We start from the raw sequence: 24352 nt of genomic DNA on the forward strand, positions 1-24352 counted from the left end.
TAAGCGTCCGCCTTCCGCCTTCTCTGAGCAACCCCACGGCCGACCCACCCCGCCCGCAAACAAACAAAAATATAAAAAAAATTGACCCTCAAAGCCCCGCCAGAGATGCGCCGAGATGATCGGTGGGCTGGCTCGGTTTCCTGCCGTGAAGCAACGCGGCTCTCTGTCCACCCCGGGAGCTGCCCACACCCTCCGGGCTCGATCAGCCTGGAGGCGGAGCAGCCGCGCGCGTAAACGACTCCGGCATCCGAGCCGTAGACGTTCATTCCATCGCACGCAATGCAGCCGGGGAACGCGTCGCCGTGAGGCGATGCCGACGTGGAGATCGTGCGCGTGTGTGGTTGGAGGAGGACAGGCGACAGGCGTTGGAGACGGCGCCGGAGTCCCGAGGTCCCTCTCGACAGCCCCGAACACCCCTTCCCTTCTCCGCTTTTATCCATCGCGGATCCTCCCGGGGGCATTTCTCCCCGGACGTCTCTTTTTGGACACTCTGCGGGGGAAATTTCCCCAACCAATGCCCTCCAGGCTTGCCTGGTGCCTTCTCTTTGCATCCAGACGGTCTTTGCACATGCAAGGGCCCTTGCTCATGGCACGCTGCGAGTCTGTAACCAGCAGGCTAGGGTAGCTTTGTTGTGCTAGCACCCGACGTGGCCTTCCTTCACGGATGGTTTTGCTGATGTGCAGCAATCAATACACCTTCCTCTTACAATACACTGTGGAACACACTTGTTGTTCCTGGGTGCTGTGTTATTTTTTTGATTGCTTATGCCTAAAGAGTATAGAAAATGGCTATTATTCCCCACGAAAAAAAACTTTGCTTTTGTAAACCAGACCTTTACGTGAAGAAATGATGCAAATACACACGTGGTATCATTGGAAATAGGTACATTTTTAAACTATCACTGTCCTGGTCACAAAAGCAAAGTTTGTGGGGAATAACAGGTCCCTTGCAGGGTGGGCTGGTAGGACAAGTCTCTGCGCTGTCTATTGCTGATTTTACACCCAACAGCACGAGATTTCACTTCGTTAAAGTATTGAAAGGGGACGGACGGACGGACACATTAATCTATTGCAGGCTGGTACACTCAGTTTACAATCTTCGTTCCTACCAGTAATAGCCGTTTTCTGTACTTTTGAGGCGTAAACAATTGGTAAATAACACTTACTATCCAGGAACAAGAATTGGTTTTGTTACACTGATATATCATTCACTGGCTCGACCATCAACATAATTATCCAGCCGGTCGATGGGGTAATAACGTGTGCACACTCAATATCGATATATATTCTTAGCTCTTTCGGTAAAGTCACCTTGAAGGGAAACAATAAAATAATAAAATATATATAAAACAATAAAAATTCTCACGACGTTTCGACCATAACACAAACGGTCGTCATCAGGTGATTCTCCGGGGGAATGGTCGAAACGTCGTGAGAATTTTTTTATTGTTGTATATATATTTTATGATTGTATTGTTTCCCTTCAACGTGACTTTACCGAAAGAGCTAAGAATATGAATTACTGCAGTCACGAAAGCTTTAAATCAAAATATTTTTTTATTATTTTATTGTTTCCCTTCAACGAGACTTTACCGAAAGAGCTAAGAATATGAATTACTGCAGTCACGAAAGCTTTAAATCAAAATATCGATATAGTTAATTATTAGGATGCGATTATTTGTTCCATAACGCGGTGTTCTTGAGGAATGTAACCGACCACGTTGCACAAGAACGGACTGCTCTTCACAACATCGCCACACTAAGGATACCGCCCATGCTACCCTCTCTAAATGTCACAATCTCTGGTAAGCATACAATTCGATTAACTCGCGTTATGTATTTCAACTTGTAACCTAGCATCGTTTTTGGCTATCTTCATTCATCTTTTGTTGCTGCTACTTTCAATATATCTTTTTTTTACTTGACCAGGGAAGACCCACAGGGGCGCCACGGTGGCTATGAGATGTTAACTACCTCGCCTGGGACGCAGGAGGCCGTGGGTTCAATCCCAGACACTGAGAGATGTTGACTACCTCGCCTTGTAGACAGGAGGTCGTGGGTTCAATCACAGACACTGAGAGATGTTGACTACCTCGCCTTGTAGACAGGAGGTCGTGGGTTCAATCACAGACACTGAGAGATGTTGACTACCTCGCCTGGAACGCAGGAGGCCGTGGGTTCAATCCCAGACACTGAGAGATGTTGACTACCTCGCCTGGGACGCAGGAGGTCGTGGGTTCATTCCCAGACACTGAGAGATGTTGACTACCTCGCCTGGAACGCAGGAGGTCGTGGGTTCAATCCCAGACACTGAGAGATGTTGACTACCTCGCCTGGTGCACAGGAGGTCGTGGGTTCATTCCCAGACACTGAGAGATGTTGACTACCTCGCCTGGTACGCAGGAGGTCGTCGGTTCAATCCCAGACACTGAGAGATGTTGACTACCTCGCCTGGAACGCAGGAGGTCGTGGGTTCAATCCCAGACACTGAGAGATGTTGACTACCTCGCCTGGAACGCAGGAGGTCGTGGGTTCAATCCAAGACACTGAGAGATGTTGACTACCTCGCCTGGAACGCAGGAGGTCGTGGGTTCAATTCCAGACACTGAGAGATGTTGACTACCTCGCCTGGCACGCAGGAGGTCGTGGGTTCAATCCCAGACACTGAGAGATGTTGACTACCTCGCCTGGAACGCAGGAGGTCGTGGGTTCGATTCCGACCCTGACGATGCCTGCTGCTGCTGCTGTATATTTGGAGTTTTGCGTCTCTCTTTCATCATCATCACGGTGGCTATGAGATGTTGACTATCTCGCCTTGTAGACAGGAGGTCGTGGATGTCTCTCTCTCACCTTCATCATCACGGTGGCAATGAGATGTTGACTACCTCGCCTGGAACGCAGAAGGTCGTGGGTTCAATCCCGACCCTGACGATGCCTTCTGCTGTATATTTGGAGTCTGCGTCTCTCTCTCATCATCATCATCACGGTGGCTATGAGATGTTGACTACCTCGGCTGGCACGCAAGAGGTCGTGGGTTCAATCCCGACCCTGACGATGCCTTCTGCTGTATATTTGGAGTCTGCGTCTCTCTCTCATCATCATCATCATCACGGTGGCTATGAGATGTTGACTACCTCGTCTGGTACACAGGAGGTCGTGGGTTCGATTCCGACCCTGAAGATGCCTGCTGCTGCTGTAAATTCGGAGTCTGCGTCTCTCTCTCATCATCATCATCACGGTGGCTATGAGATGTTGACTACCTCGCCTGGTCTACAGGAGGTCGTGGGTTCGATCCCGACCCTGACGATGCCTGCTGCTGCTGCTGTATATTTGGAGTTTGCGGTGTGTCTCTCCGTGCCCTCCGGGATTTCCCTTCCACATTAGGTAAAACAAGCATTTGGAGAATTTGGCAGCTGCTAAACATTTCCATGCGATGACGATGATGATGATGATATCATCCACTTTGTTGAGCTGATATCATTTGTCATAGCTAGGAGCTCCTACACATTCTCTGGGTTAATTCGGTAAAAGTCACGTAGATTGGTTCATATTAATAAAAAAAATGAAATTAAAATGAACAAAAGACTAGGCCGCTTCGATCACAATGCAAGCGATCGTCATCAGGAGGAATATAAGAGGGAGGGAGCTGCTGTAGGCAGGCTGTTTTTAAAGTTTTAAAATCGGTGTAGCCCAAGGATCATGAACGAAGTCGGCAGGGCCAGTTATGTCGATGCGAGAGATGAGCGATGTTAATGTGTGAGGGATTAGCTATGTTAATGTGAGAAATTAGCTATGTTAATGTGAGAAATTAGCTATGTTATCGTGAGAGATTAACTATGTCAATGTGTGAGAGATTAGCTATGTTAATGTGAGAGATTAGCTATGTTAATGCGAGAGATTAGCTATGTTGATGCGAGAGATTAGCAATGTTAATGCGAGAGATTAGCTATGTTAATGTGGGAGATTAGCTATGTTAATGTGGGAGATTAGCTATGTTAATATGGGAGATTAGCTATGATAATGTGAGAGATTAGCTAAGTTAATGCGAGAAATTAGCTATGTCGATGCGAGAGATTAGCTATGTCAATGTGTGAGAGATTAGCTATGTTAATGCGAGAGATTAGCTATGTTGATGCGAGAGATTAGCTATGTTAATGTGGGAGATTAGCTATGTTAATGTGAGAGATTAGCTATGTTAATGTGAGAGATTAGCTGTGTTAATGTGAGAGATTAGCTATGTTATCGTGAGAGATTAGCTATGTTAATGCGATAGATTAGCCATTTCAATGCGAGAGATTAGCTATGTTAATGTGAGAGATTAGCTATGTTAATGTGAGAGATTAGCTATGTTAATGCGAGAGATGAGCTATGTTAATGCGAGAGATTAGCTATGTTAATGTGAGAGATTAGCTATGTCGATGCGAGAGATTAGCTATGTTGATGCGAGAGATTAGCTATGTTAATGTGAGAGATTAGCTATGTCAATGTGTGAGAGATTAGCTATGTTAATGCAAGAGATTAGCTATGTCGATGCGAGAGATTAGCTATGTCAATGTGTGAGAGATTAGCTATGTTAATGTGAGAGATTAGCTATGTTAATGTGAGAGATTAGCCATGTTAATTTGAGAGATTAGCTATGTTAATGTGAGAGATTAGCTATGTTAATGTGATAGATTAGCTGTGTTAATGTGAGAGATTAGCTATGTTATCGTGAGAGATTAGCTATGTTAATGCAAGAGATTAGCTATGTTAATGTGGGAGATTAGCTATGTTAATGTGGGAGATTAGCTATGTTAATGTGGGAGATTAGCTATGTTAATGTGAGAGATTAGCTATATTAATGCGAGAGATTAGCTATATTAATGTGATATATTAGCTCTGTTAATGTGAGAGATTAGCTCTGTTAATGTGAGATATTAGCTATGTTAATGTGAGAGATTAGCTATGTTAATGTGATATATTAGCTCTGTTAATGTGAGAGATTAGCTCTGTTAATGCGAGAGATTAGCTATGTTAATGTGAGAGATTAGCTATGTTAATGTGAGAGATTAGCTATGTTAATGCGAGAGATTAGCTATGTTAATGTGATATATTAGCTATGTTAATGTGAGAGTTTAGCTATGTTAATGTGAGATCGCAGAGTGGCCTCGGCGTGGAGAGTGGCGCGTGGCGGTGAGTTACCAGTTCAGCGAGGCCTTAACCTGGTAAAGTAAACTAAATTAATATTTTCGTCTGCAAATTTTGACCGGAATAATGATCCCCCCCCCACCACCACCACCACCACGTACAAGGGAAACAACAAAATAAGAAAAAATTATAGCAATTTTCGATATTTATTTATATTATTTTATTGTTTCCCTATCTACGCGGTGGTGAATTTACCGAAAGAACCAAGAATACGAATCCCTGCGGTCACGAAAGCTTCGAATCAAAATCCCAATGTACATCGTTAAGTCAACGATAGCATTTGTTCTTATTTACGTTGTTTCGGCCTAAAGGTCACGTTTTCCAGGGATGCATTTTCCGACGTAAATAGAGGACTTGCACGTCCATCCCATGTTCACCATTTGGTCACATCTCGGCCTGTAGGTCTTTGTACTGGTAGGAACGAAGATTGTAAACTGAGTGTACCAGCCTGCAATAGATTAATGTGTCCGTCCGTCCGTCCCCTTTCAATACTTTAATAACGAAGTGAAATCTCGTGCTGTCGGGGTGGCAAAATCAGCAACGGACAGCGCAGAGACTTGATACGTCTTATTTGCACCCAACATTTGGCAGTATAACAATGTCGTAAAAAATTGCGCAAAAATTCCAATGGTCCCTACCGGCCCACCCTGCAGGGACCTGTTGTATTTTGCGACATTCCTTTGTGCACTGTCAAGTCTGGTGCACTGCCTTTCTTGTACCGCCTTGGGCTTTCTCGTTTGCCAAACTTGTTGTCGTGCACCGTTCTAGAACGTCTCCTTCTTTGCCTCCATTCTGACGGCCATCCATCGCCCCCCCCCCCCCCCCTGTGCCGCACATGAAACGTAATATTTCGCGTATCTCACGGTAGAAGATGTTCACGATCAGTCGCCGATGGGACAAAGTCATTGATGATCGCTAATTTTGACAGGTGATTGATTATGGCTAATTGCAAGTGAGTTATTGGATACTCGCTAATTGTGCCAGTGATTCGGTGACTGTGAATTTGGAACAAGTTTGTTGATCATCGTTAATTGGATAAAGTGATTGGATAGTAGCTAATTGGACAAATTATTTATGATCGTAAATTGGACGAGTGATTGATGATCACTAATTGGACAAGTGATTGGATAATCACAATCTCGACGATTGATGATAGCTTAATAGATGATCGCTAATTAGACACGTGATTGATAATTGGGCCAGTGATTCGATGAAATATGGAGATATAAATTGTAGAAAATTAATTAAATACATCTCACTGTCCCCAGGTAATTTGCTCGTTAGTTTCGATGTACATTTTTTATTTAAAATCTCACGTGACTGCAGGGATTCATATTCTTGGTTCTTTCGGTAAAGTCACCACCACGTAGGTAGGGAAACAATAAAATAATAAAAATATAAAACAATAAAATTATCGTAAAACAATAAAATTATTATTCTTGGTTCTTTCGGTAAAGTCACCACCGCATAGAAGGGAAACAATAAAATAATACAAAATATATAAAACAATAAAATTATTGTAAAACAATAAAATTATTATTCTTGGTTCTTTCGGTAAAGTCATCACCGCGTAGATAGGGAAACAATAAAATAATAAAAATATAAAACAATAAAATTATTGTAAAACAATAAAATTATTATTCTTGGTTCTTTCGGTAAAGTCACCACCACGTAGATAGGGAAACAATAAAATAATAAAAATATAAAACAATAAAATTATCGTAAAACAATAAAATTATTATTCTTGGTTCTTTCGGTAAAGTCACCACCGCGTAGATAGGGGAAACAATAAAATAATAAAAATATAAAACAATAAAATTATTGTAAAACAATAAAATTATTATTCTTGGTTCTTTCGGTAAAGTCACCACCACGTAGATAGGGAAACAATAAAATAATACAAATATAAAACAATAAAATTATTGTAAAACAATAAAATTATTATTCTTGGTTCTTTCGGTAAAGTCACCACCACGTAGACAGGGGAAACAATAAAATAATAAAAATATAAAACAATAAAATTATTGTAAAACAATAAAATTATTATTCTTGGTTCTTTCGGTAAAGTCACCACCGCGTAGATAGGGGAAACAATAAAATAATACAAAATATAAAACAATAAAATTATTGTAAAACAATAAAATTATTATTCTTGGTTCTTTGGGTAAAGTCACCACCACGTAGATAGGGGAAACAATAAAATAATAAAAATATAAAACAATAAAATTCTCACGATGTTTCGACTGCAACACAAGCAGCAATCATCATCATCAGGTGTGAAAACCACAGCAAGGAATTTTGAAATAGGCCCACGAAAGACCCAATAATAAACCTAGAGATATTAAAAAACATACCCAGCTAAAAGACCTTTCACCGTTGCTGTAACATTTTCTGATGAAATTTTTCATCTTGCTGCAACATTTCTGGAGTGGAGAGGTTGGATGGGAGAGGGGCGGGGGGGGGGTCACAGACAGAGGAGGGGGTGGGGGTGGCGGTTATCAGAATCAAAATCTTTATTCGTCCTGGAGAAATTCGATGAGCTATGAGGCTCTTTTGTCACAGATGTCCAGTAGGGGAACGGTGTCAGAACGTTGCGTAGCGTCCAGAAGGGTCATTTGGGAGGAGAGCTCATCGAGTTTTTTTTTGTGTTCCTCGTCCCGCTGAACGAGTGCAGGCCACGTTGCTTTGCCACGTGGTCCGCGGTTTTGGGTTCGCATGGCCACAATCCGCAACGCATTAATTGGGCTGCAGGTTGGTCCGTTGCCTTCTTAGGGATGCCCTGCAGGCAATGCAATTTACCGGTGGGGCAACGCCTGAGGAAGTTGGACCGCCAGCACCAGAGTCCGAATCGTTTTGTGAGGCCGATTGAGAGGAAGTCCTTTGTCCCTGTTGAGGCCGTTGAATTTCCCGTTACCAGAGAAACCTCAAACACATTCGTCAACAACAACAACAACACTGTGTGTGACCTTAACGAATGAATCTAAAGCGGTTGAATTGTCTCGAGAGACAATTATTTTTTGCGCCTTACGAGGTCAGCTTTAGGTTTCGCGGCGCCTAGAATGACTTAGTAGGCCAGTCCTTGAGTCGCGATCCTTGCCACGGCAATTGCTGAAGTGAATGCGGTGGCAGCTCCAGAGGCGTCTGTTGCTTTTTCTTTACGTCGCTACCTCTCGGCCTGCCAAGCGGTGCGTCTCTTTTCCCCTCGCCTCTCCCGAGGCCTGCTTCCAAAGCCTGCTGCCGGCCGAGTCGGTCGCCGGCAAGTTTTCTCCCAGTCACCTGGGGTTGATGTCGCAGCTCTTCGCGTCCCGTTCACAGACATCTTTGAAGCGCAGGACCGGACGACCAGTCAGTCACCCGTGTGCCTGATGCCAGCTCGCCGCACGGGACATCCCCCCTTGGGTATTCTGCCATCCCTGCATGCGACGCACGTGTCCAAGCCATCTCAGGCGCCTATGACTGAGTAGAGAGCACGTGCTGGGAATGTTGGCCAAGTTAACGGCTTGAGGCGTTGGGAACGCGACCTTGCCATCCGACACCGAGGACGCGCCTGAGACATCGGGGGCGGAATGTGGTTTAGTCGATGTTCTTGATGTGAGCGTATGTTGTCCAGGACTCAGACCCATAGAGGAGGGTGCTAAGGACTGCAGGCCCGGTGCGCTTGTACTTTGGTGTTCAGCTGTTAGAGATTTGTTCTCCCACACTCTTTTGGTTAACCTGAACAAAGGCTGTTGACGCCTTCCCATTGCGCTCGTCAATCTCTGTGACAAGGGACAAGTCGCAGGTGATGGTGGAACCCAAGTAGGTGAAGTCCTGAACGGCTTCCAGGGTGTGGCTGCCAATGTTTATGGAAGAGGGGTGTGTCTCTGGCATCCTGGCCCATGACATTGGTCTTTTTCAGACTGATTGTGTCAGGCCAAAGTTGTTGCAGGCATTGGTAAGGTGGTTCGACGAGTGTCTGCAAACCAAGTTCCGTGTGAGCTGTCAGCGCAGCGTCATCAGCGAATAGGAGTTCTCTGATGATGACTTTGCGGACTTTGCTTTTGGATCTGAGACGGCCAAGATTGAACGGTTTGCCATCAGATCTTGTATGGAGAAAGACTCCCTCTTCTGCTGTCCCAAAGGCACGTGTGTGAGCATAATTGAGAAAAAAGATGCCAAATAGTGTTGGGGCATGCACGCACCCCGCCTGCTTTACACCGCTGAGTATGGGGAATTCCTCTGACGAGTTTGAAGAGGCCTCCCCTACTGATGAGGTCAAATGCTTTTGTAAGATCAATGAATGCCAAGTACAAGGGGGCATTCTCCGTTCTCGACATTTCTCCTGTAGCCGACGCAAGGAGAAGAGCACGTCAATCGTGGACCTTCCTGCTCCGAAGCCGCAACTGAGCCTCAGAATACGTCCTCTCAGCTAGTATCTGCAACCTGCTGAGGACCACACGGGCAAAAGGTTTTCCCCACGATGCTCAGCAGGGAGATGCCGCGGTAGTTATTGCAGTCCCCACGGTCACCCTTGTTTTTTATATCGGGTGATGATGTTGTGGAATCTCTGATGCCTTGAGGCATTGCTCCTTCTTGCCAGCACTGGCAGAGAAGTTCATGGAGTTTTTTTGAGGACGGCGGGTTTTGCACATTTCAGTACCTCAGGTGTAATGCCGTCCTGTCCCCCCGGGGACTTGCCACTGGCTAGGGAGTTGATGGCGTTGTCAAGCTCCTTCAAGGTTGGAACATTGTCCAGTTCGTGTATCGTTGGTAGGGGCTTTACAGCAGCAAGGGCAGCTTCTGACACGCCGTTGTCTCGCGGGTAGAGCTCTGAGTTAGTGTTCTAACCACCTGGCCATTTTGCTCTTGTTGATCAGTGATGATGGCCCCTGTGCTGGATTTTAAAGGGGGGCAGTCCTCCTTATGTTTGGACCAAAGGCTGTCTTGATGCTTTCACACATGGCACGGATATTGGCAGTGTCAGAGGCGAGTTGGATCCCTACTGCTGAGGCTCGCCCGGTAGTTGTTGGCGCAGCTGTCTGGCGGTCGTTTGAGCTGCTTTGCACTGCGGGCAGCTTTCAGAGCCCTTGACGATCCTGTACTCGGGACTTGCTTGTACTTCAGGAGCGCCGTGCGCTTGGCTTGGAGGATGGGTTCCGATACGGCCAGGTGTTCCTCAAACCAGCCCGTGTTCCGCCTTGTCTGCTTGCCGAAGGTATTGATGGCTGCATTGAAGATGGCGGTCTCTGGTGTATGGCCACTTTGTCTCCACGCTTCCATCCGGTGTGTCGTGTAGGGACTGCCAGAGGCTTTGTCGGAATGATTGAGTGAGCTCTTGGCAGAGTTGATGCGTAGGGAGCGCTTTTGTTTGAGTCCGTGCATCTTTTTTGGGACGTAGTCTGACCTTGCTGGATACCAGAGAGTGATCGGTGTCACAGACTGCACCGTGGTAGCCGCGTGTGACGAGTACCGAGTTGAGGAGGGCTCGTCGGGTGATGACGAGGTCCAGTTGGTGCCAATTAAGAGACCCCCGGATGTCTCCATGATACTTTATGGCATGGTTTTGTGAGAAAGAATGAGTTTGTGATACAGAGATTGTGGTATGAAGAAAGCCACAGTAGTCTAGGGCCACCGGCATTCATCTTTCCAATGCCGTGATAGCCAAGGCATGCGGGCCGCGCGTCGTGGTCAGCCCCAACCCTTGCATTGAAGTCTCCCAACAGAAACATGTGCTCAGAGCTGGGGATTTTGCGAAAAATGTTGCGAAGCTCTTCATAGAGCTGGTCATGAATCTCCGGGGGGGTGAGCAGAGTGTTGGGGCGTAGACACTCGGGATGTTTACATGGCCAGAAGCAGCGAGCCGTCTCATGAGCAGAATCCGCTCGGAGCCTGCAGTCGGTGGTTCTATCATGCCACGGAGCGTGTTTTGTGACGGCGAACCCAGCACCGTGTTGCCTTGGTTCGTTCCGCTGTTTTCCTCGCCAGTAGGAAGCGTAGTCACTCTCTCGCAGTGAGCCACTGCCAGCAAGCCGGGTCTCCTGCAGTGCTGCAATATCCACATGGAGTACGGCCAACTCCATTTATGAGCTCGATGCCAATGTCGAGGTCTACTCGTCACGGCGTGAAGGCTTGAGAAGAGAGAGAGTTTGTATGGGTTTTGCTAAAACTGCAATAAATGAGTGCAGGCTACAGTGGGCCTACTGTGTGGTACGTAGTTTGGAATCCATGGCCACAATCACACTACTGTGGCTTGTCGTGAATGTGCCTATGAATCACTGTGTTTTTTTCTTCATGGGTCTCTATGTATCCTGGCCGTGCATCTCTATGGGTTGAGGGTTATGTCCAGAGTTTGGGTATGCATGGCGAGAAACTATCGGCCGCTTCATTGAACTCTCAATTCGTGGGCTGCCATGAAGCACTGGAATCCACGCACTTACCGATTGACGTTCATTTTGGAGGAGATCTCGTTCATTGTTTCTACCAGGGCACAGAGCGCCCGCTGACTCATCTTGTTCCTGTGGGGGGCATTGACTCTCACATTACAGAGATAACCGTCAGCGCATCCATCAATAACACCCCTGCATGTGGACTTACAAGAACATAAACAGAGCAGCAGGTGATGGCCCTTCTTTGGAGAATGTGGCACGTAAATATCTTCTGAGAAATCTATGCTTCACTTCTGTTCTTAACTCAGCTCACCTGGTATCGTCAATTAAATACATCTCACTGTCCCCAGGTGAATTTGCTTGTTAGGTTTCGATGTAGTTTATTTTTTCACCAAAGTTCCTGTGCCCGGCACCATTGTAATAATTGAAAATTTGGTCCAACAAGGATTGAATGCTGATGTACAAGACCTGGTGAGACACTGCTTCACCAATACATACTTCACCTGGCGTGGAACATTCTACAAACCAACTGAAGTCACCCCAATGGGTTCTCCCTTATCTCCAGTTGTGTCCAACATTTTCACGGAAAAATTTGAGATGGACGCCATCCAGGAATCCACTCTACGCTCGTCCTTGTGGAAGAGGTACGTGAATGGCCACATGGCCGTCCGGCTCTGAAACAATTCCTCAACCACATCAATTCCATACACCCAGCAATTAAATTCACCATGGAGGTAGAAAAGGATGGCATGCTACCCTTCTTGGATGTCTTAATCAAAAAGAGAGCAGATGGTTCAATGATCTATTCTGTCCACAGGAAAGTAACCCATATTGATGCTTACCTAAAACCTGATTCCCACCACCATCCATCCCAGAAGAATTCCCTCATCAAAATGCTACACAATAAAACTCAATGTATCTCCGAACATGAACACCTAACCAGTGAACTCAAACACGTACACCAAGCTTTCAAGGCGAATTAATATTCTGACTACTGAATCTGCAAAGCCATCACCCCAACCGTGAGGAAGGAGCCATCTGAGGATTCAATCAAAACCATCACCTTGCCTTACATAGCAGGGATAACCAAAAGGATTTCCAAAATCTTGAACAAACACAAGGTCCAGGTCCGATTTAACACAGTGCATAAAATTCGTGATCTGATCCCATCTGTGAAGGACAAGATTCCTGACATGCAATATCCCGGCGTCTACAAACCAAGCTGTATCTGCGGCAGCAGTTACATTGGAGAAAATAAACGGCATCTCTCGGACCGTGTTCGTGAACATAAGGCAGATTTGGGTTTGCATGGCCACAATCCACAGCCAATTAAAATGGGTTGCAGGTTGGTTCGTAGCCTTCCTAGGGATGCACTGCAAGCCACTCAACTTACCGGTTGGGCAACGCCCTGGGAAGTCCGTCTGTCAGCGCCAGAGCCTGAAGTGTTTTGTGAGGCCGATCGAGCGGAAGTCCCTTGTCTCTGTTGAGGCCATTGATTTTCCCGTTACCAGAGAAACCTCAAACACATTTGTCAACAACACCTTAACGACTCCCTCTAAAACGGTTTTCAAGGAGTGAGAACCGAGAGCACGCGTTCACGCCTATCCATACTCTTGCGCGTACCCGAACTCACACGTACGCACTTTGAATCAGGGCTGCCTCAGCCACTGCTAAGCAAAGGGCCGCTAGCCAGGCTCTTTATACTTTGCCGGGCCCTTCTGGACCCTTCTCAACCAACCCGACTTGACCTTCTCCCAATCCCCTTCGTAAAAAACCTCACCACCCCCGAACCTCAAACGATGACCGCCGCCAACTCTTATCCCATACTTTATGGAACAGGTGGAGTCCACGTATTTCCTGTACCACATTCCCCCGGCGAGTCAGGGTTCGGGTTTAGAAAGCGGACGACCCAGGGACGCGATAATGAACCACAGATGACCAGGAAGGCAGCAGCAGCAGCAGCAGCAGCAGCCTTGCGGCAAGTTGGCGCTTTAAAACAATCGCGGGAGCTCTGTGGCCCTCCGTATATGAAGGTTTTATCGGCCAATTCACGAGTCATGAATACGTGAAAGCCAGATCACCCGGAGAAAGGCCTATACAGACGGAACAGGTGAAGTCCACATTTTTTGCTGTACCGCTTTCTGCCAAGCCAATGCATGGCTCTTCATCGACAGCCACGGAGAGCTTCACAACATTTGTCCGATCCACCAACCCTCGCTGCCGCCTCCAGTGCTGGATTAATGGACCATGTGCAACACCACCGCCACCACCACCACCATCCACGTAACAAGGTTGGCGGTGGCGGCTAAATAGCATGAGTCCTGCTATATTGCACCACTGTGTCAGGCGGAAGGGAAGACTGCAGATATGTTGCCTGGGAAGTTTTTAAATTCCTCCTCCGCTGAATGAGCATAGATTACAGTGGTATACGATATGGTCCACATGTCCATAGTTACTTATAATCTTGCAAACGGGTAATACATTCAGGCCAATGAGCTGATCGAAGGGACAGATTATATCAATTGCTGACGTTTGCTTGTGCCATGGATGGCCTCGATGTTATACGTGCCGTTGTGACTACACGTGTTGATCCTTACATTTTGTGTCCGTGGTGATGGAGGCGGAGTAGTTGCTGGTGTCCCTGCTGCTCTTTGTGTCGAGATGTCTTTCTTGATACCCGAATAGCAAATCTGCAGAATGCTAACTGTGAACGTGGTGATGATGAAAATGAAGCAAAAGCTCAACCAGTGATCCATGGATGTCATGTACGGAACCTGCACGCGGGTACACACACAGTGACATGTGTAAGCGACATCGAAGGGTGATCTGTTCTTTTTCATTTCAATCGTTACCTGTGTTGCCGGTGTGGGATAACCTATAATGAATCTCAAGTATAATTATGCATTCAGCAGTGTGTTGCAGTCGAGAGGTGCATCTTGCCGCTCTATGACACGCGTTGGGGTAAAACTGCCACGTGGAGCGAGGTTCCTTGTGCGTCACGAAGACGTCGATGCATCGTGATTGGACCCATTTGTCATACGTGTACACTAGGCCACGCCCAGACAGCAGCTGTACGATTCATGTTCAGGGGCACTGTTCAAAGCTGGGTGAGCCACGCGTGGTTAGAGCCTAGCTGTTATAACGTTGAATCCATACACATAGTGAATACTGTTAGACTAAATTTTGATTTAAAGCTTTCGTGACTGCAGTAATTCATATTCTTAGTTTTTTCGGTAAAGTCACGTTGAAGAGAAACAACAAAATAACAAAATATATATAAAACAATAAAAAATTCTCACGACGTTTCGACCATAACTCAAACGGTCATCATCAGGTTGTGTTGGTTTGCATAAATATTGTTTTATATATATTTTGTTATTTTGTTGTTTCTCTTCAACGTGACTTTACCGAAAAAACTAAGAATATACTGTTAGACTAGTTCATGAAGCCTGTCTTCGCCACGCAAGTTTTTAATCAATATAAAAATTAGCCTGATGTGATTTGTTTTATAATTTTTTTTTAAATCTATGATCAGACACTAACAACTACTCTAAAAATAGATTTTTTTTTCTGCAAAAATAAAAAAACAATTGTTGACTTAATTCAACTTCTTATATTTAAAGACGCACACCCATCGGAACAGTTCAAATTAAATATCGCGTTATTTTTATTTTACAAAGAACAATAGTCTATGAGGGGACGCTCTCCTATCTTTGATCGATTTCGAATGATTTATATTTGAACATCATAAAATGCGTATTTTTTTCTGAAAACAATTTAAGGAGAATGGTTCTCATTTTATTTCTTGATTAACGCTCTGTCAAACGAAAAAGACCACAAGCTTATATTTCGAATGGTTTATGAATGACACCGCGTACACAAATATGTTCATGGAACACTTGAAATAGAGATTTCGAGGCCTTCAAATGAAAAATCTCGGCTTTTCAGATTGTTGCTGTTTGTGTCCTAAAAACTCCCTATATACCAAATTTTATCTTTCTACCTTGTCGGGAAGTATCCAAGACATTTTTTTAGACACATACATCCAGATTAAGGTCGTTATTTATAGCGATTATAATACATCTGAATTGGTTGTTGATTCATATGCTAATAAAGGTATACAGTAGTTATATTTGGCACATTACTCAAAGACAAAGATGGGTTATCAGCAGTAGAATTGGGTTTAAGAGAAACTTTGATTGACCACACTTGGACACCAGTCACGTGGTTATTGGCGACTCGGTTGAAGAATGGCTGCGTGTAACACACGTGCTGTTAGATTTGACAGCTTAACCACAATAAATAAATGTGCTTGCCCTCGATTTGGAGCACCTGCCCAAGTCCTTCATTTTGAGTGTGCAACATATATGTGATGTTGATTCTGAGAATGTAATGTATTAAATAGCTGTGGTTATTTTGGAGAGGGTTTTATTGAATTAAAAAAAACACGTGTTTCTCAATTCCATCTACAGGGGATTTATCAGCGCAGTATTTTGTGCCCCGCGGGCTGATGTGGTGCCTCCTGGTCACTGTTGTACGAACGAGATGTTTATTGTAAGTGTTGAATGTTGTGCAATTTGCTACTAAAATGTAAAAAAAAAACATTGCATCAGAAACTTTGTGGATTGTTCACCGCTTTGTTGTTTTTGATAGACTAGAGGTGAATTGACGCCCCTACAGATTCCGGAAGGTGATTCATATGTCGTGAATGGTAAATAAGTAATATATATGTAAAAAAAAAAGAAACATTTTAAACACGCTTTTATGAAATGTGCTAGTAATGGAAGACCTCCATGACTCCAGGAAGTGGGCCCGAAGCTTGCCCACAACGTAAGGGGGACCGGTGGTGATTTACAGCCAACGTCAGTTGAGCGTGAACAATTAGACCCAAGCCGGAACATAACACAAATTAAGAATGTTTAAAAATATATATATATTTTTTTTATGATAGAATACAGTATTGTCATCAGTGTGACATAAGTATTATAGCGAGTTTTGCAGTCGATAGCACACTGGGAAAGTGGGTTACAAATTGAGTTACAAGATTTGAGGATTCAACAACAACAACAACAGACAGAGTGAGTTAATAGAAAGCATGTATAAAGATTGTTTAAAAATCTATTTTTAATTATAGACTATAGTATTGTCATCAGTGTGACATAAGTATAGCGAGTTTTTCAGTCGATAGCACACTGGGAAAGTGGGTTACAAATTGAGTTACAAGATTTGAGGATACTACTACAACCAGAGTTAAATTAAAGCGTGTATTAAGATAGTTTAATTTTGTTGTTTATTTTTAATGATAAACTATAGTATTGTCATCAGTGTGACATAAGTATAGCGAGTTTTCAGTCGATAGCACACTGGGAAAGTGGGTTACAAATTGAGTTACAAGATTTGAGGATTCAACAACAACAACAACAGACAGAGTGAGTTAATAGAAAGCATGTATAAAGATTGTTTAAAAATCTATTTTTAATGATAGACTATAGTATTGTCATCAGTGTGACATAAGTATATCAAGTTTTCAGTCGATACCACATTGGGAAGTGGGTTACAAATTGAGTTACAAGATTTGAGGATTCAACAACAACAACAATAGACAGAGTGAGTTAATAGAAAGCATGTATAAAGATTGTTTAAAAATCTATTTTTAATGATAGACTATAGTATTGTCATCAGTGTGACATAAGTATAGCAAGTTTTCAGTCGATAGCACACTGGTAAGTGGGTTACAAATTGAGTTACAAGATTTGAGGTTTCAACAACAACAACAACAGACAGAGTGAGTTAATAGAAAGCTTGTAAAAAGATTGCTTAAAAATCTATTTTTAATTATAGACTATAGTATTGTCATTAGTATGACATAAGTATATCAAGTTTTCAGTCGATACCACATTGGGAAGTGGGTTACAAATTGAGTTACAAGATTTGAGGTTTCAACAACAACAACAGACAGAGTGAGTTAATAGAAAGCGTTTAAAAAGATTGTTTAAAAATCTATTTTTAATGATAGACTATAGTATTGTCATCAGTGTGACATAAGTATATCAAGTTTTCAGTCGATACCACATTGGGAAGTGGGTTACAAATTGAGTTATAAGATTTGAGGTTTCAACAACAACAACAACAACAGACAGAGTGAGTTAATAGAAAGCGTGTAATAAGATAGTTTAATTTTGTTGTTTATTTTTAATGATAGAATGTAGTATCGTCATCAGTGTGACATAAGTATAGCGAGTTTTCAGTCGATAGCACACTGGAAAGTGGGTTACAAATTGAGTTACAAGATTTGAGGATACTACTACAACCAGAGTTAAATTAAAGCGTGTATTAAGATAGTTTAATTTTTGTTTATTTTTAATGATAGACTATAGTATTGTCATCAGTGTGACATAAGTATAGCGAGTTTTCAGTCGATACCACATTGGGAAGTGGGTTACAAATTGAGTTACAAGATTTGAGGTTTCAACAACAACAACAGACAGAGTGAGTTAATAGAAAGCGTGTAAAAAGATTGTTTAAAAATCTATTTTTAATGATAGACTCTAGTATTGTCATCAGTATGACGTAAGTATAGCGAGTTTGCAGTCGATAGCACACTGGGAAGTGGGTTACAAATTGAGTTACAAGATTTGAGGATACTACTATAACCAGAGTTAAATTAAAGCGTGTATTAAGATAGTTTAATTGTGTTGTTTATTTTTAATGATAGACTAAAGTATTGTCATCAGTGTGACATAAGTATAGCAAGTTTTCAGTCGATAGCACACTGGGAAGTGGGTTACAAATTGAGTTACAAGATTTGAGGATTCAACAACAACAACAACAGACAGAGTGAGTTAATAGAAAGCGTGTAAAAGATTGTTTAAAAATCTATTTTTAATGATAGACTATAGTATTGTCATCAGTGTGACATAAGTATAGCGAGTTTTCAGTTGATACCACATTGGGAAAGTGGGTTACAAATTGAGTTACAAGATTTGAGGTTTCAACAACAACAACAACAGACAGAGTGAGTTAATAGAAAGCGTGTAAAAAGATTGTTTAAAAATCTATTTTTGATGATAGATTATAGTATTGTCATCAGTGTGACATAAGTATAGCGAGTTTTCAGTTGATACCACATTGGGAAGTGGGTTACAAATTGAGTTACACGATTTGAGGATACTACTACAACCAGAGTTAAATTAAAGCGTGTATTAAGATAGTTTAATTGTGTTGTTTATTTTTAATGATAGACTATAGTATTGTCATCAGTGTGACATAAGTATAGCGAGTTTTGCAGTCGATAGCACACTGGGAAGTGGGTTACAAATTGAGTTACAAGATTTGAGGTTTCAACAACAACAACAGAGTGAGTTAATAGAAAGCGTTTAAAAAGATTGTTTAAAAATCTATTTTTAATTATAGACTATAGTATTGTCATCAGTGTGACATAAGTACATCGAGTTTTTCAGTCGATACCACACTGGGGAAGTGGGTTACAAATTGAGTTACACGATTTGAGGATACAACAACAACGACGACAACAGCGACAACAACAACGACGACAGACAGAGCGAGTTAAAATGAAAGCGCGTAAATAGAAGTCCGCTCTGGATGCTGATGGAGCACCTTGGGCATGTTGGCGTGAGCACTGGTGCACTGCGTGGCCATCGAGATGGTCGTGGCGACGCCGATCGAGACGCGCGCCGGAGCTTTATTGATGGGGATGAGGAACGAAAAGCAGGACAGCACAGTGATGAGGAAACTCGACGCGAACATTTGCTTTTCGGAGGAAGATGTTTTCCGCTGCAGCTTGAAACCGGCGTGCAGGCACGAAAAGTTTCCTTTGGGAGAGGGCGGGTAAGAGTTTAGACTTGATGTTAGCGATAGGCCCAATGGTCGATGTGTTTGTAAGTGCTACAACAAACGCCATGCACGTTCCCACTCACCCATTACCCACTTCTCCGAATCATACGTAATTGACATTTTAACCCCAAGTCGTATGCCACAATCATTATATTTTGCACTTTTCACGCTAAGGAATGAAACACAACATAAACGTGATTTCACACATTCGTGGCAATAGAGTTACTGATGGAGTCCACTCGTACCCATGGCCAGATTAAAGTTCTTGTAGGCCCCAGGCACTTCTGTTTCGTAGGCCTTAAGTGATAATTTTCTCCAGTTGATACTGCTGCCCATGTCACTACCGTTACTGTCACTCCGCTTGTTTCAAGCATACTTAGTCCAGCCGCTGGACAGAGGTCGCTGCTGATACGGTTCATTATTTAGCCTGTGCCCTCATTCAATTGGAGCCGTTCTGTGTGCCGCAGGTAAGAAGATTTTATTCGAAATTAGTGAAAAAAAGCAAGGTAAGCCTAGAAATATTATAAGCTAAAAAAATTTCAACTTGATTTTTTTTTACTATGATTATCATATCGGATGACAGCTTTAAAAGGTTGCCGTCCAATTTTTACCGATAACAAATTCAATATTCTGACGGGATACCCGCATGGCAAATGCCGCGTTGCTTTACTTTCCTCGAAGCTGAATGATTGTTTGATGTTATTTTAGGTGTACTAAGCCTCACTGACAACGAGCAGAGGACTAGTTACCACTGCAAATGAATTGCAGCGAGTAGCCACGTGAATATATTTATTCAAGAAGATATCTTGGTTACAGTTTTCTTTTATCATACGAACCAAAAAGATGCGGTCAAAAAATTGTCCTAGGCCCTGGGCTCACTGCCTACTGGATAATTCGGTCCTGCTCACAACAACTTGCTGGAATTGATCCGCAATGCCCTTGGCCTGCGTAGTAAAATCCTGATTTATTTATTGAGGGAGCGGTCAGGATTATATTTAGACTTGGAGGTAAGGTATACCCATGATTTCAGAGTTGGTACAGTTGTTGTACAATATGATATTTTCCAATTCAAACTGGAGGTTCTTGATGTCCTTGTGGATGATGCCTCTCTCTTTTTCGTCCCATTGCAGAAACATTTCGTTTGCCGTGTAGCTGGCTGGGATCCGGCACCGCCACATGCAACACGAGAGAGAGAGAGATCACATTAGGAGTGACAGGACAGATGGGGTGACCGTAAAAAAACATTTTGGTCACCGCAACGCAGTTAGTCATTCAAATCCATCGCCTTCTCGAAATGATGAAAAGTCCGCCTAATTGCATTACAGGCTGACTCCTAACACTTAATACCCTAGCCTATAACTCCCCAGGGGACAGGGTACTTGGGACCCTACTACCCCGGCTATCCGGGCTCTCCTCCCTGCACCTGCACGAGAGCTCAACCAACTTCGGCCGGTCGGGTGAAGTAGCCACCCTTAGCCTCCTGTGAGGATAACTTCATCCCGGGTCCCAACATTCACCCCCTCTCGTTCCCGGTTTTCCCCACGACGACTTGCGTAGATGAGTAGTGAGTGACGTCACTCCCTGCGATGTCACTCGCTACTCATCTGCGCAAGTTACAGCACTACACCGGTCGTGTGTTGGAGCGCCACGCCACAACGTCTACAATCTGAGCACGACGTTTTGCCAGTAATTGCAACCAGCTTCGTCATGCGAAAGCCAGATTTGTGAAGAAGTCCACCTGTTTCGTTACTTAAATAGAGGCGTAGACGTGATTACCCCTTTGCATCGCGACTTTGCCCATTGCGGCTTCGATATATCGTGGGGTCGGCATAAGAAATAAAATGGTAATTTTTTGGCAGTTTTTGGGAATTTTGCAAAGGGCGCAGATGACACGCACAAACAAGTCTAGTTACTCATGGGGTAAGAAGGTTACAACGGCAAACAGTACAAAAAAACCACTATAGGAGTGCAGAGTACAGGAAAGAAAATCAAATCACCCAAAACACATTACAAGTGAAACTAAGCCATCCACATCCCACCAGGCAAAGCCCACTGAGGTAGGAACTGATTTTCAGAAGCTACCTGTCCACAAATGATAGCTCAACAAAGTGGCTTATCTTTTGATTTAAAGCTTTCGTGACTGCAGTAATTCATATACTTAGTTTTTTCGGTAAAGTCACGTTGAAGAGAAACAACAAAATAATAAAATATATATATAAAACAATAAAAAAATTCTCACGACGTTTCGACCATAACTCAAACGGTCATCTTCAGGTGTTTGAGTTATGGTCGAAACGTCGTGAGAATTTTTTTATTGTTTTATATATATTTTATTATTTTGTTGTTTCTCTTCAATGTGACATTACCGAAAAAACTAAGAATATAAAGTGGCCTATCGTTTACAATGCGGGAGGAATCCCCAGCTGGGCTTGCATTCTGACCCATGACCTTCTGACCTAGACATCCGACTCACGATCCACCGACACTTAATTGTGGCCTTAGCCCCTGGCGTTCACACTTACGTCTTACCACTGGTGATGGTCAAGGGGCAGATTTGGCTATCCCGAGGGAAGTCTGTGATGTCCATGGGACAGCTGAGGGTGAGCGTGATTCTAAAACGGGAAACACATTTGGACACGCATATAGATCAGCATCGGAAACACACATGGTGAGACACCACAACAAGGATGAAACGACTTGCTACTCACCAACTAAGTCCGGGTGACAACACCTATTTGCTTCCAGTTGGGTCACATGATAGACCCACCAGTTAGAGATCCATAGAAATGAACGACTGTGGCCACGTGGAATGTCAGGATGGGTGGTGGTGGGGGATGCTACTGCTTGTCGGGAACTGGATCAATGTCACCTTAGTATCCGAGGAATAGAGGCAAGCAAATGTAAAAAGGTTCAGGCGCATGGTATCATCATCACACTTCCAACAGGGGAGTGGCTCTTCTTCATGAGTCCACGGTCCAGAGCGGAAACTGGTTACCGTCAGAGGTAGCAAAAAACACGAGGGTCGCATCGTCTCTTTCTCACGAGGCCAACAATATAATTGAATTACTCTGATCACCCGGCCTCGTTTCACATGGGTCGCATCAGACGACTCGCCGTTACTGGCCACGTCGAGAGATTGGAACCAGCAAAGCTACGAACAAAACAAACCGCACGGGAAGACCTCTCCCAGGGCTCAAGATGCCGATGTTCCTGGAGAAGTGAGCGCTAATGGAATCGCCATTAATTGTATACATGGAGATGCGTTATTTTTTTCCCCATGATGAACCATATATCGGGGCTTCAACGGCGTATCGGTAACAGCGCCAAAAAATATAATAATGGATGGAAAATGTTGTTTCGTGAATTAAAAAAAAAGATTGCTTGATCGTAACGTCGGTAAGTACCACATACTGTGCTGTCGAGGGAATTCAACTGCACACTTGCAAGGCACGGGTGGCAGACGAGGTTGGTGGAGATGCTGCCAATCTTAGCGATGACCCAAAGTAAACAGTTCTGTGGGCGGGGTCTCTGTTGAGATGGAGTTCGAACCCTGGCTAAAGGCACTGCGTGCTGACACTGAAAATAAACACGTGGCCTGAGATGTTCTGAAGGGGAATTCCCAATTGCCTCAGACGCTCCAACGGGGGAATTCCCGATAACTTCAGATGCTCAACGGCGAATTTCCGATGGCCTCAGATCCTCCAACGGGGAATTCCCAATAACCTCAGATGCTCCAACGGGGAATTCCCAATAACCTCAGATGCTCCAACGGGGAATTCCCAATAACCTCAGATGCTCCAATGGGGAATTTCCGATAACCTCAGATACTCCATTTGGGAATTCGCGATAACCTCAGATGCTCCAACGGGGAATTCCCGATAACCTCAGATTCTCCAACGGGGAATTCCCGATAACCTCAGATACTCCATTTGGGAATTCCCGAAAACCTCAGGTACTCCATTTAGGAATTCCTGATAACCTCAGATGCTCCAACGGCGAATTCCCGAAAACCTCAGACGCTCCAACGGGGAATTCCCGGTGGCCGCAGATGCTACGAAGGCGAAAGCTCTAAACCGTTGCGTGAGTGCGTGCGTGTGTGTGCGTGTGTGCGTGTGTGCGTGTGTGTGCGTGTGTGCGTGTGCGTGTGTGTGTGCGTGAGTGTGTGCGTGTGTGTGTGCGTGTGTGTGTGCGTGTGTGTGTGCGTGAGTGTGTGCGTGTGTGTGTGCGTGAGTGTGTGCGTGAGTGCGTGTGTGTGTGCGTGTATGTGTGTGTGTGCGTGTGTGCGTGTGTGCGCGTGTGTGTGCGTGTGTGCGTGTGTGTGTGTGTGCGTGTGTGTGTGTGCGTGTGTGCATGTGTGCGTGTGTGTGTGTGCGTGTCTGTGTGTGCGTGTGTGCGTGTGTGCGTGTGCGTGTGTGTGTGCGTGTGTGTGTGCGTGTGTGTGTGCGTGTGTGTGTGTGTGTGTGCGTGTGTGTGTGTGCGTGTGTGTGTGTGTGTGTGCGTGTGTGCGTGTGTGTGTGTGTGTGCGTGCGTGTGTGTGCGTTGACCTCATGGAGAGCAGGACCCTGCTGTCATTGTAGATCTTCAGCATGCTGTTGGGCGCCGTCACGGAGTGCACAACCGAGTCCTTCTCGTTGTCGAAGAAGACGCTGGGCCTCCACAGAAGGCTCACCGCTTCGTCCGGCATGTCCATGTGATCCTCGCCCATCTGCGCCTTCCTGCGGAGTTTGAGGCGCCCGTCGCGCCATTTCCGCACCAAGAAGATGGTCATTTTGTAGTCCTGCTCATTGGCGCGATGGGGGAGCAGCGGGGTGGAGAGGAGGAGGAATGGGGGGGGGGGGGGGGGGTGAGGGTGTGGACGGAAAGGGATTAGTAGAGGGCAGCATGGGATGAAATGGGGGCCAATAGGTGAGAATAGGTTTTTTTTCCCCACCCCATTAATTTTCTGC

At 44.4% G+C, this 24352-nt stretch overlaps 1 protein-coding gene across 1 annotated transcript; it reads right to left on the bottom strand.

Moving 5' to 3' along the window:
- Nucleotides 1-1482: 1482 nt before the first annotated feature.
- On the bottom strand, nt 1483-24178 carry LOC116957533 (glycine receptor subunit alphaZ1-like). The gene is made up of 8 exons (XM_032979744.2): nt 23951-24178; nt 21936-22018; nt 20425-20562; nt 19170-19384; nt 14150-14326; nt 12946-13032; nt 11604-11681; nt 1483-7610 (listed from the first exon to the last, which is right to left on the bottom strand). The coding sequence occupies exons 1-8, from the start codon at nt 24172-24174 to the stop codon at nt 7458-7460; spliced, it is 1155 nt and encodes a 384-aa protein (XP_032835635.2). The 5' UTR covers nt 24175-24178; the 3' UTR covers nt 1483-7457.
- Nucleotides 24179-24352: the final 174 nt, after the last annotated feature.

Source organism: Petromyzon marinus, chromosome 76 (assembly GCF_048934315.1).
Source record: "Petromyzon marinus isolate PM22_M1 ecotype Great Lakes invasive population chromosome 76, UKy_Petmar_22M1.pri1.0, whole genome shotgun sequence".
In the NCBI taxonomy this organism is placed as follows: Eukaryota; Metazoa; Chordata; class Hyperoartia; order Petromyzontiformes; family Petromyzontidae; genus Petromyzon; species Petromyzon marinus.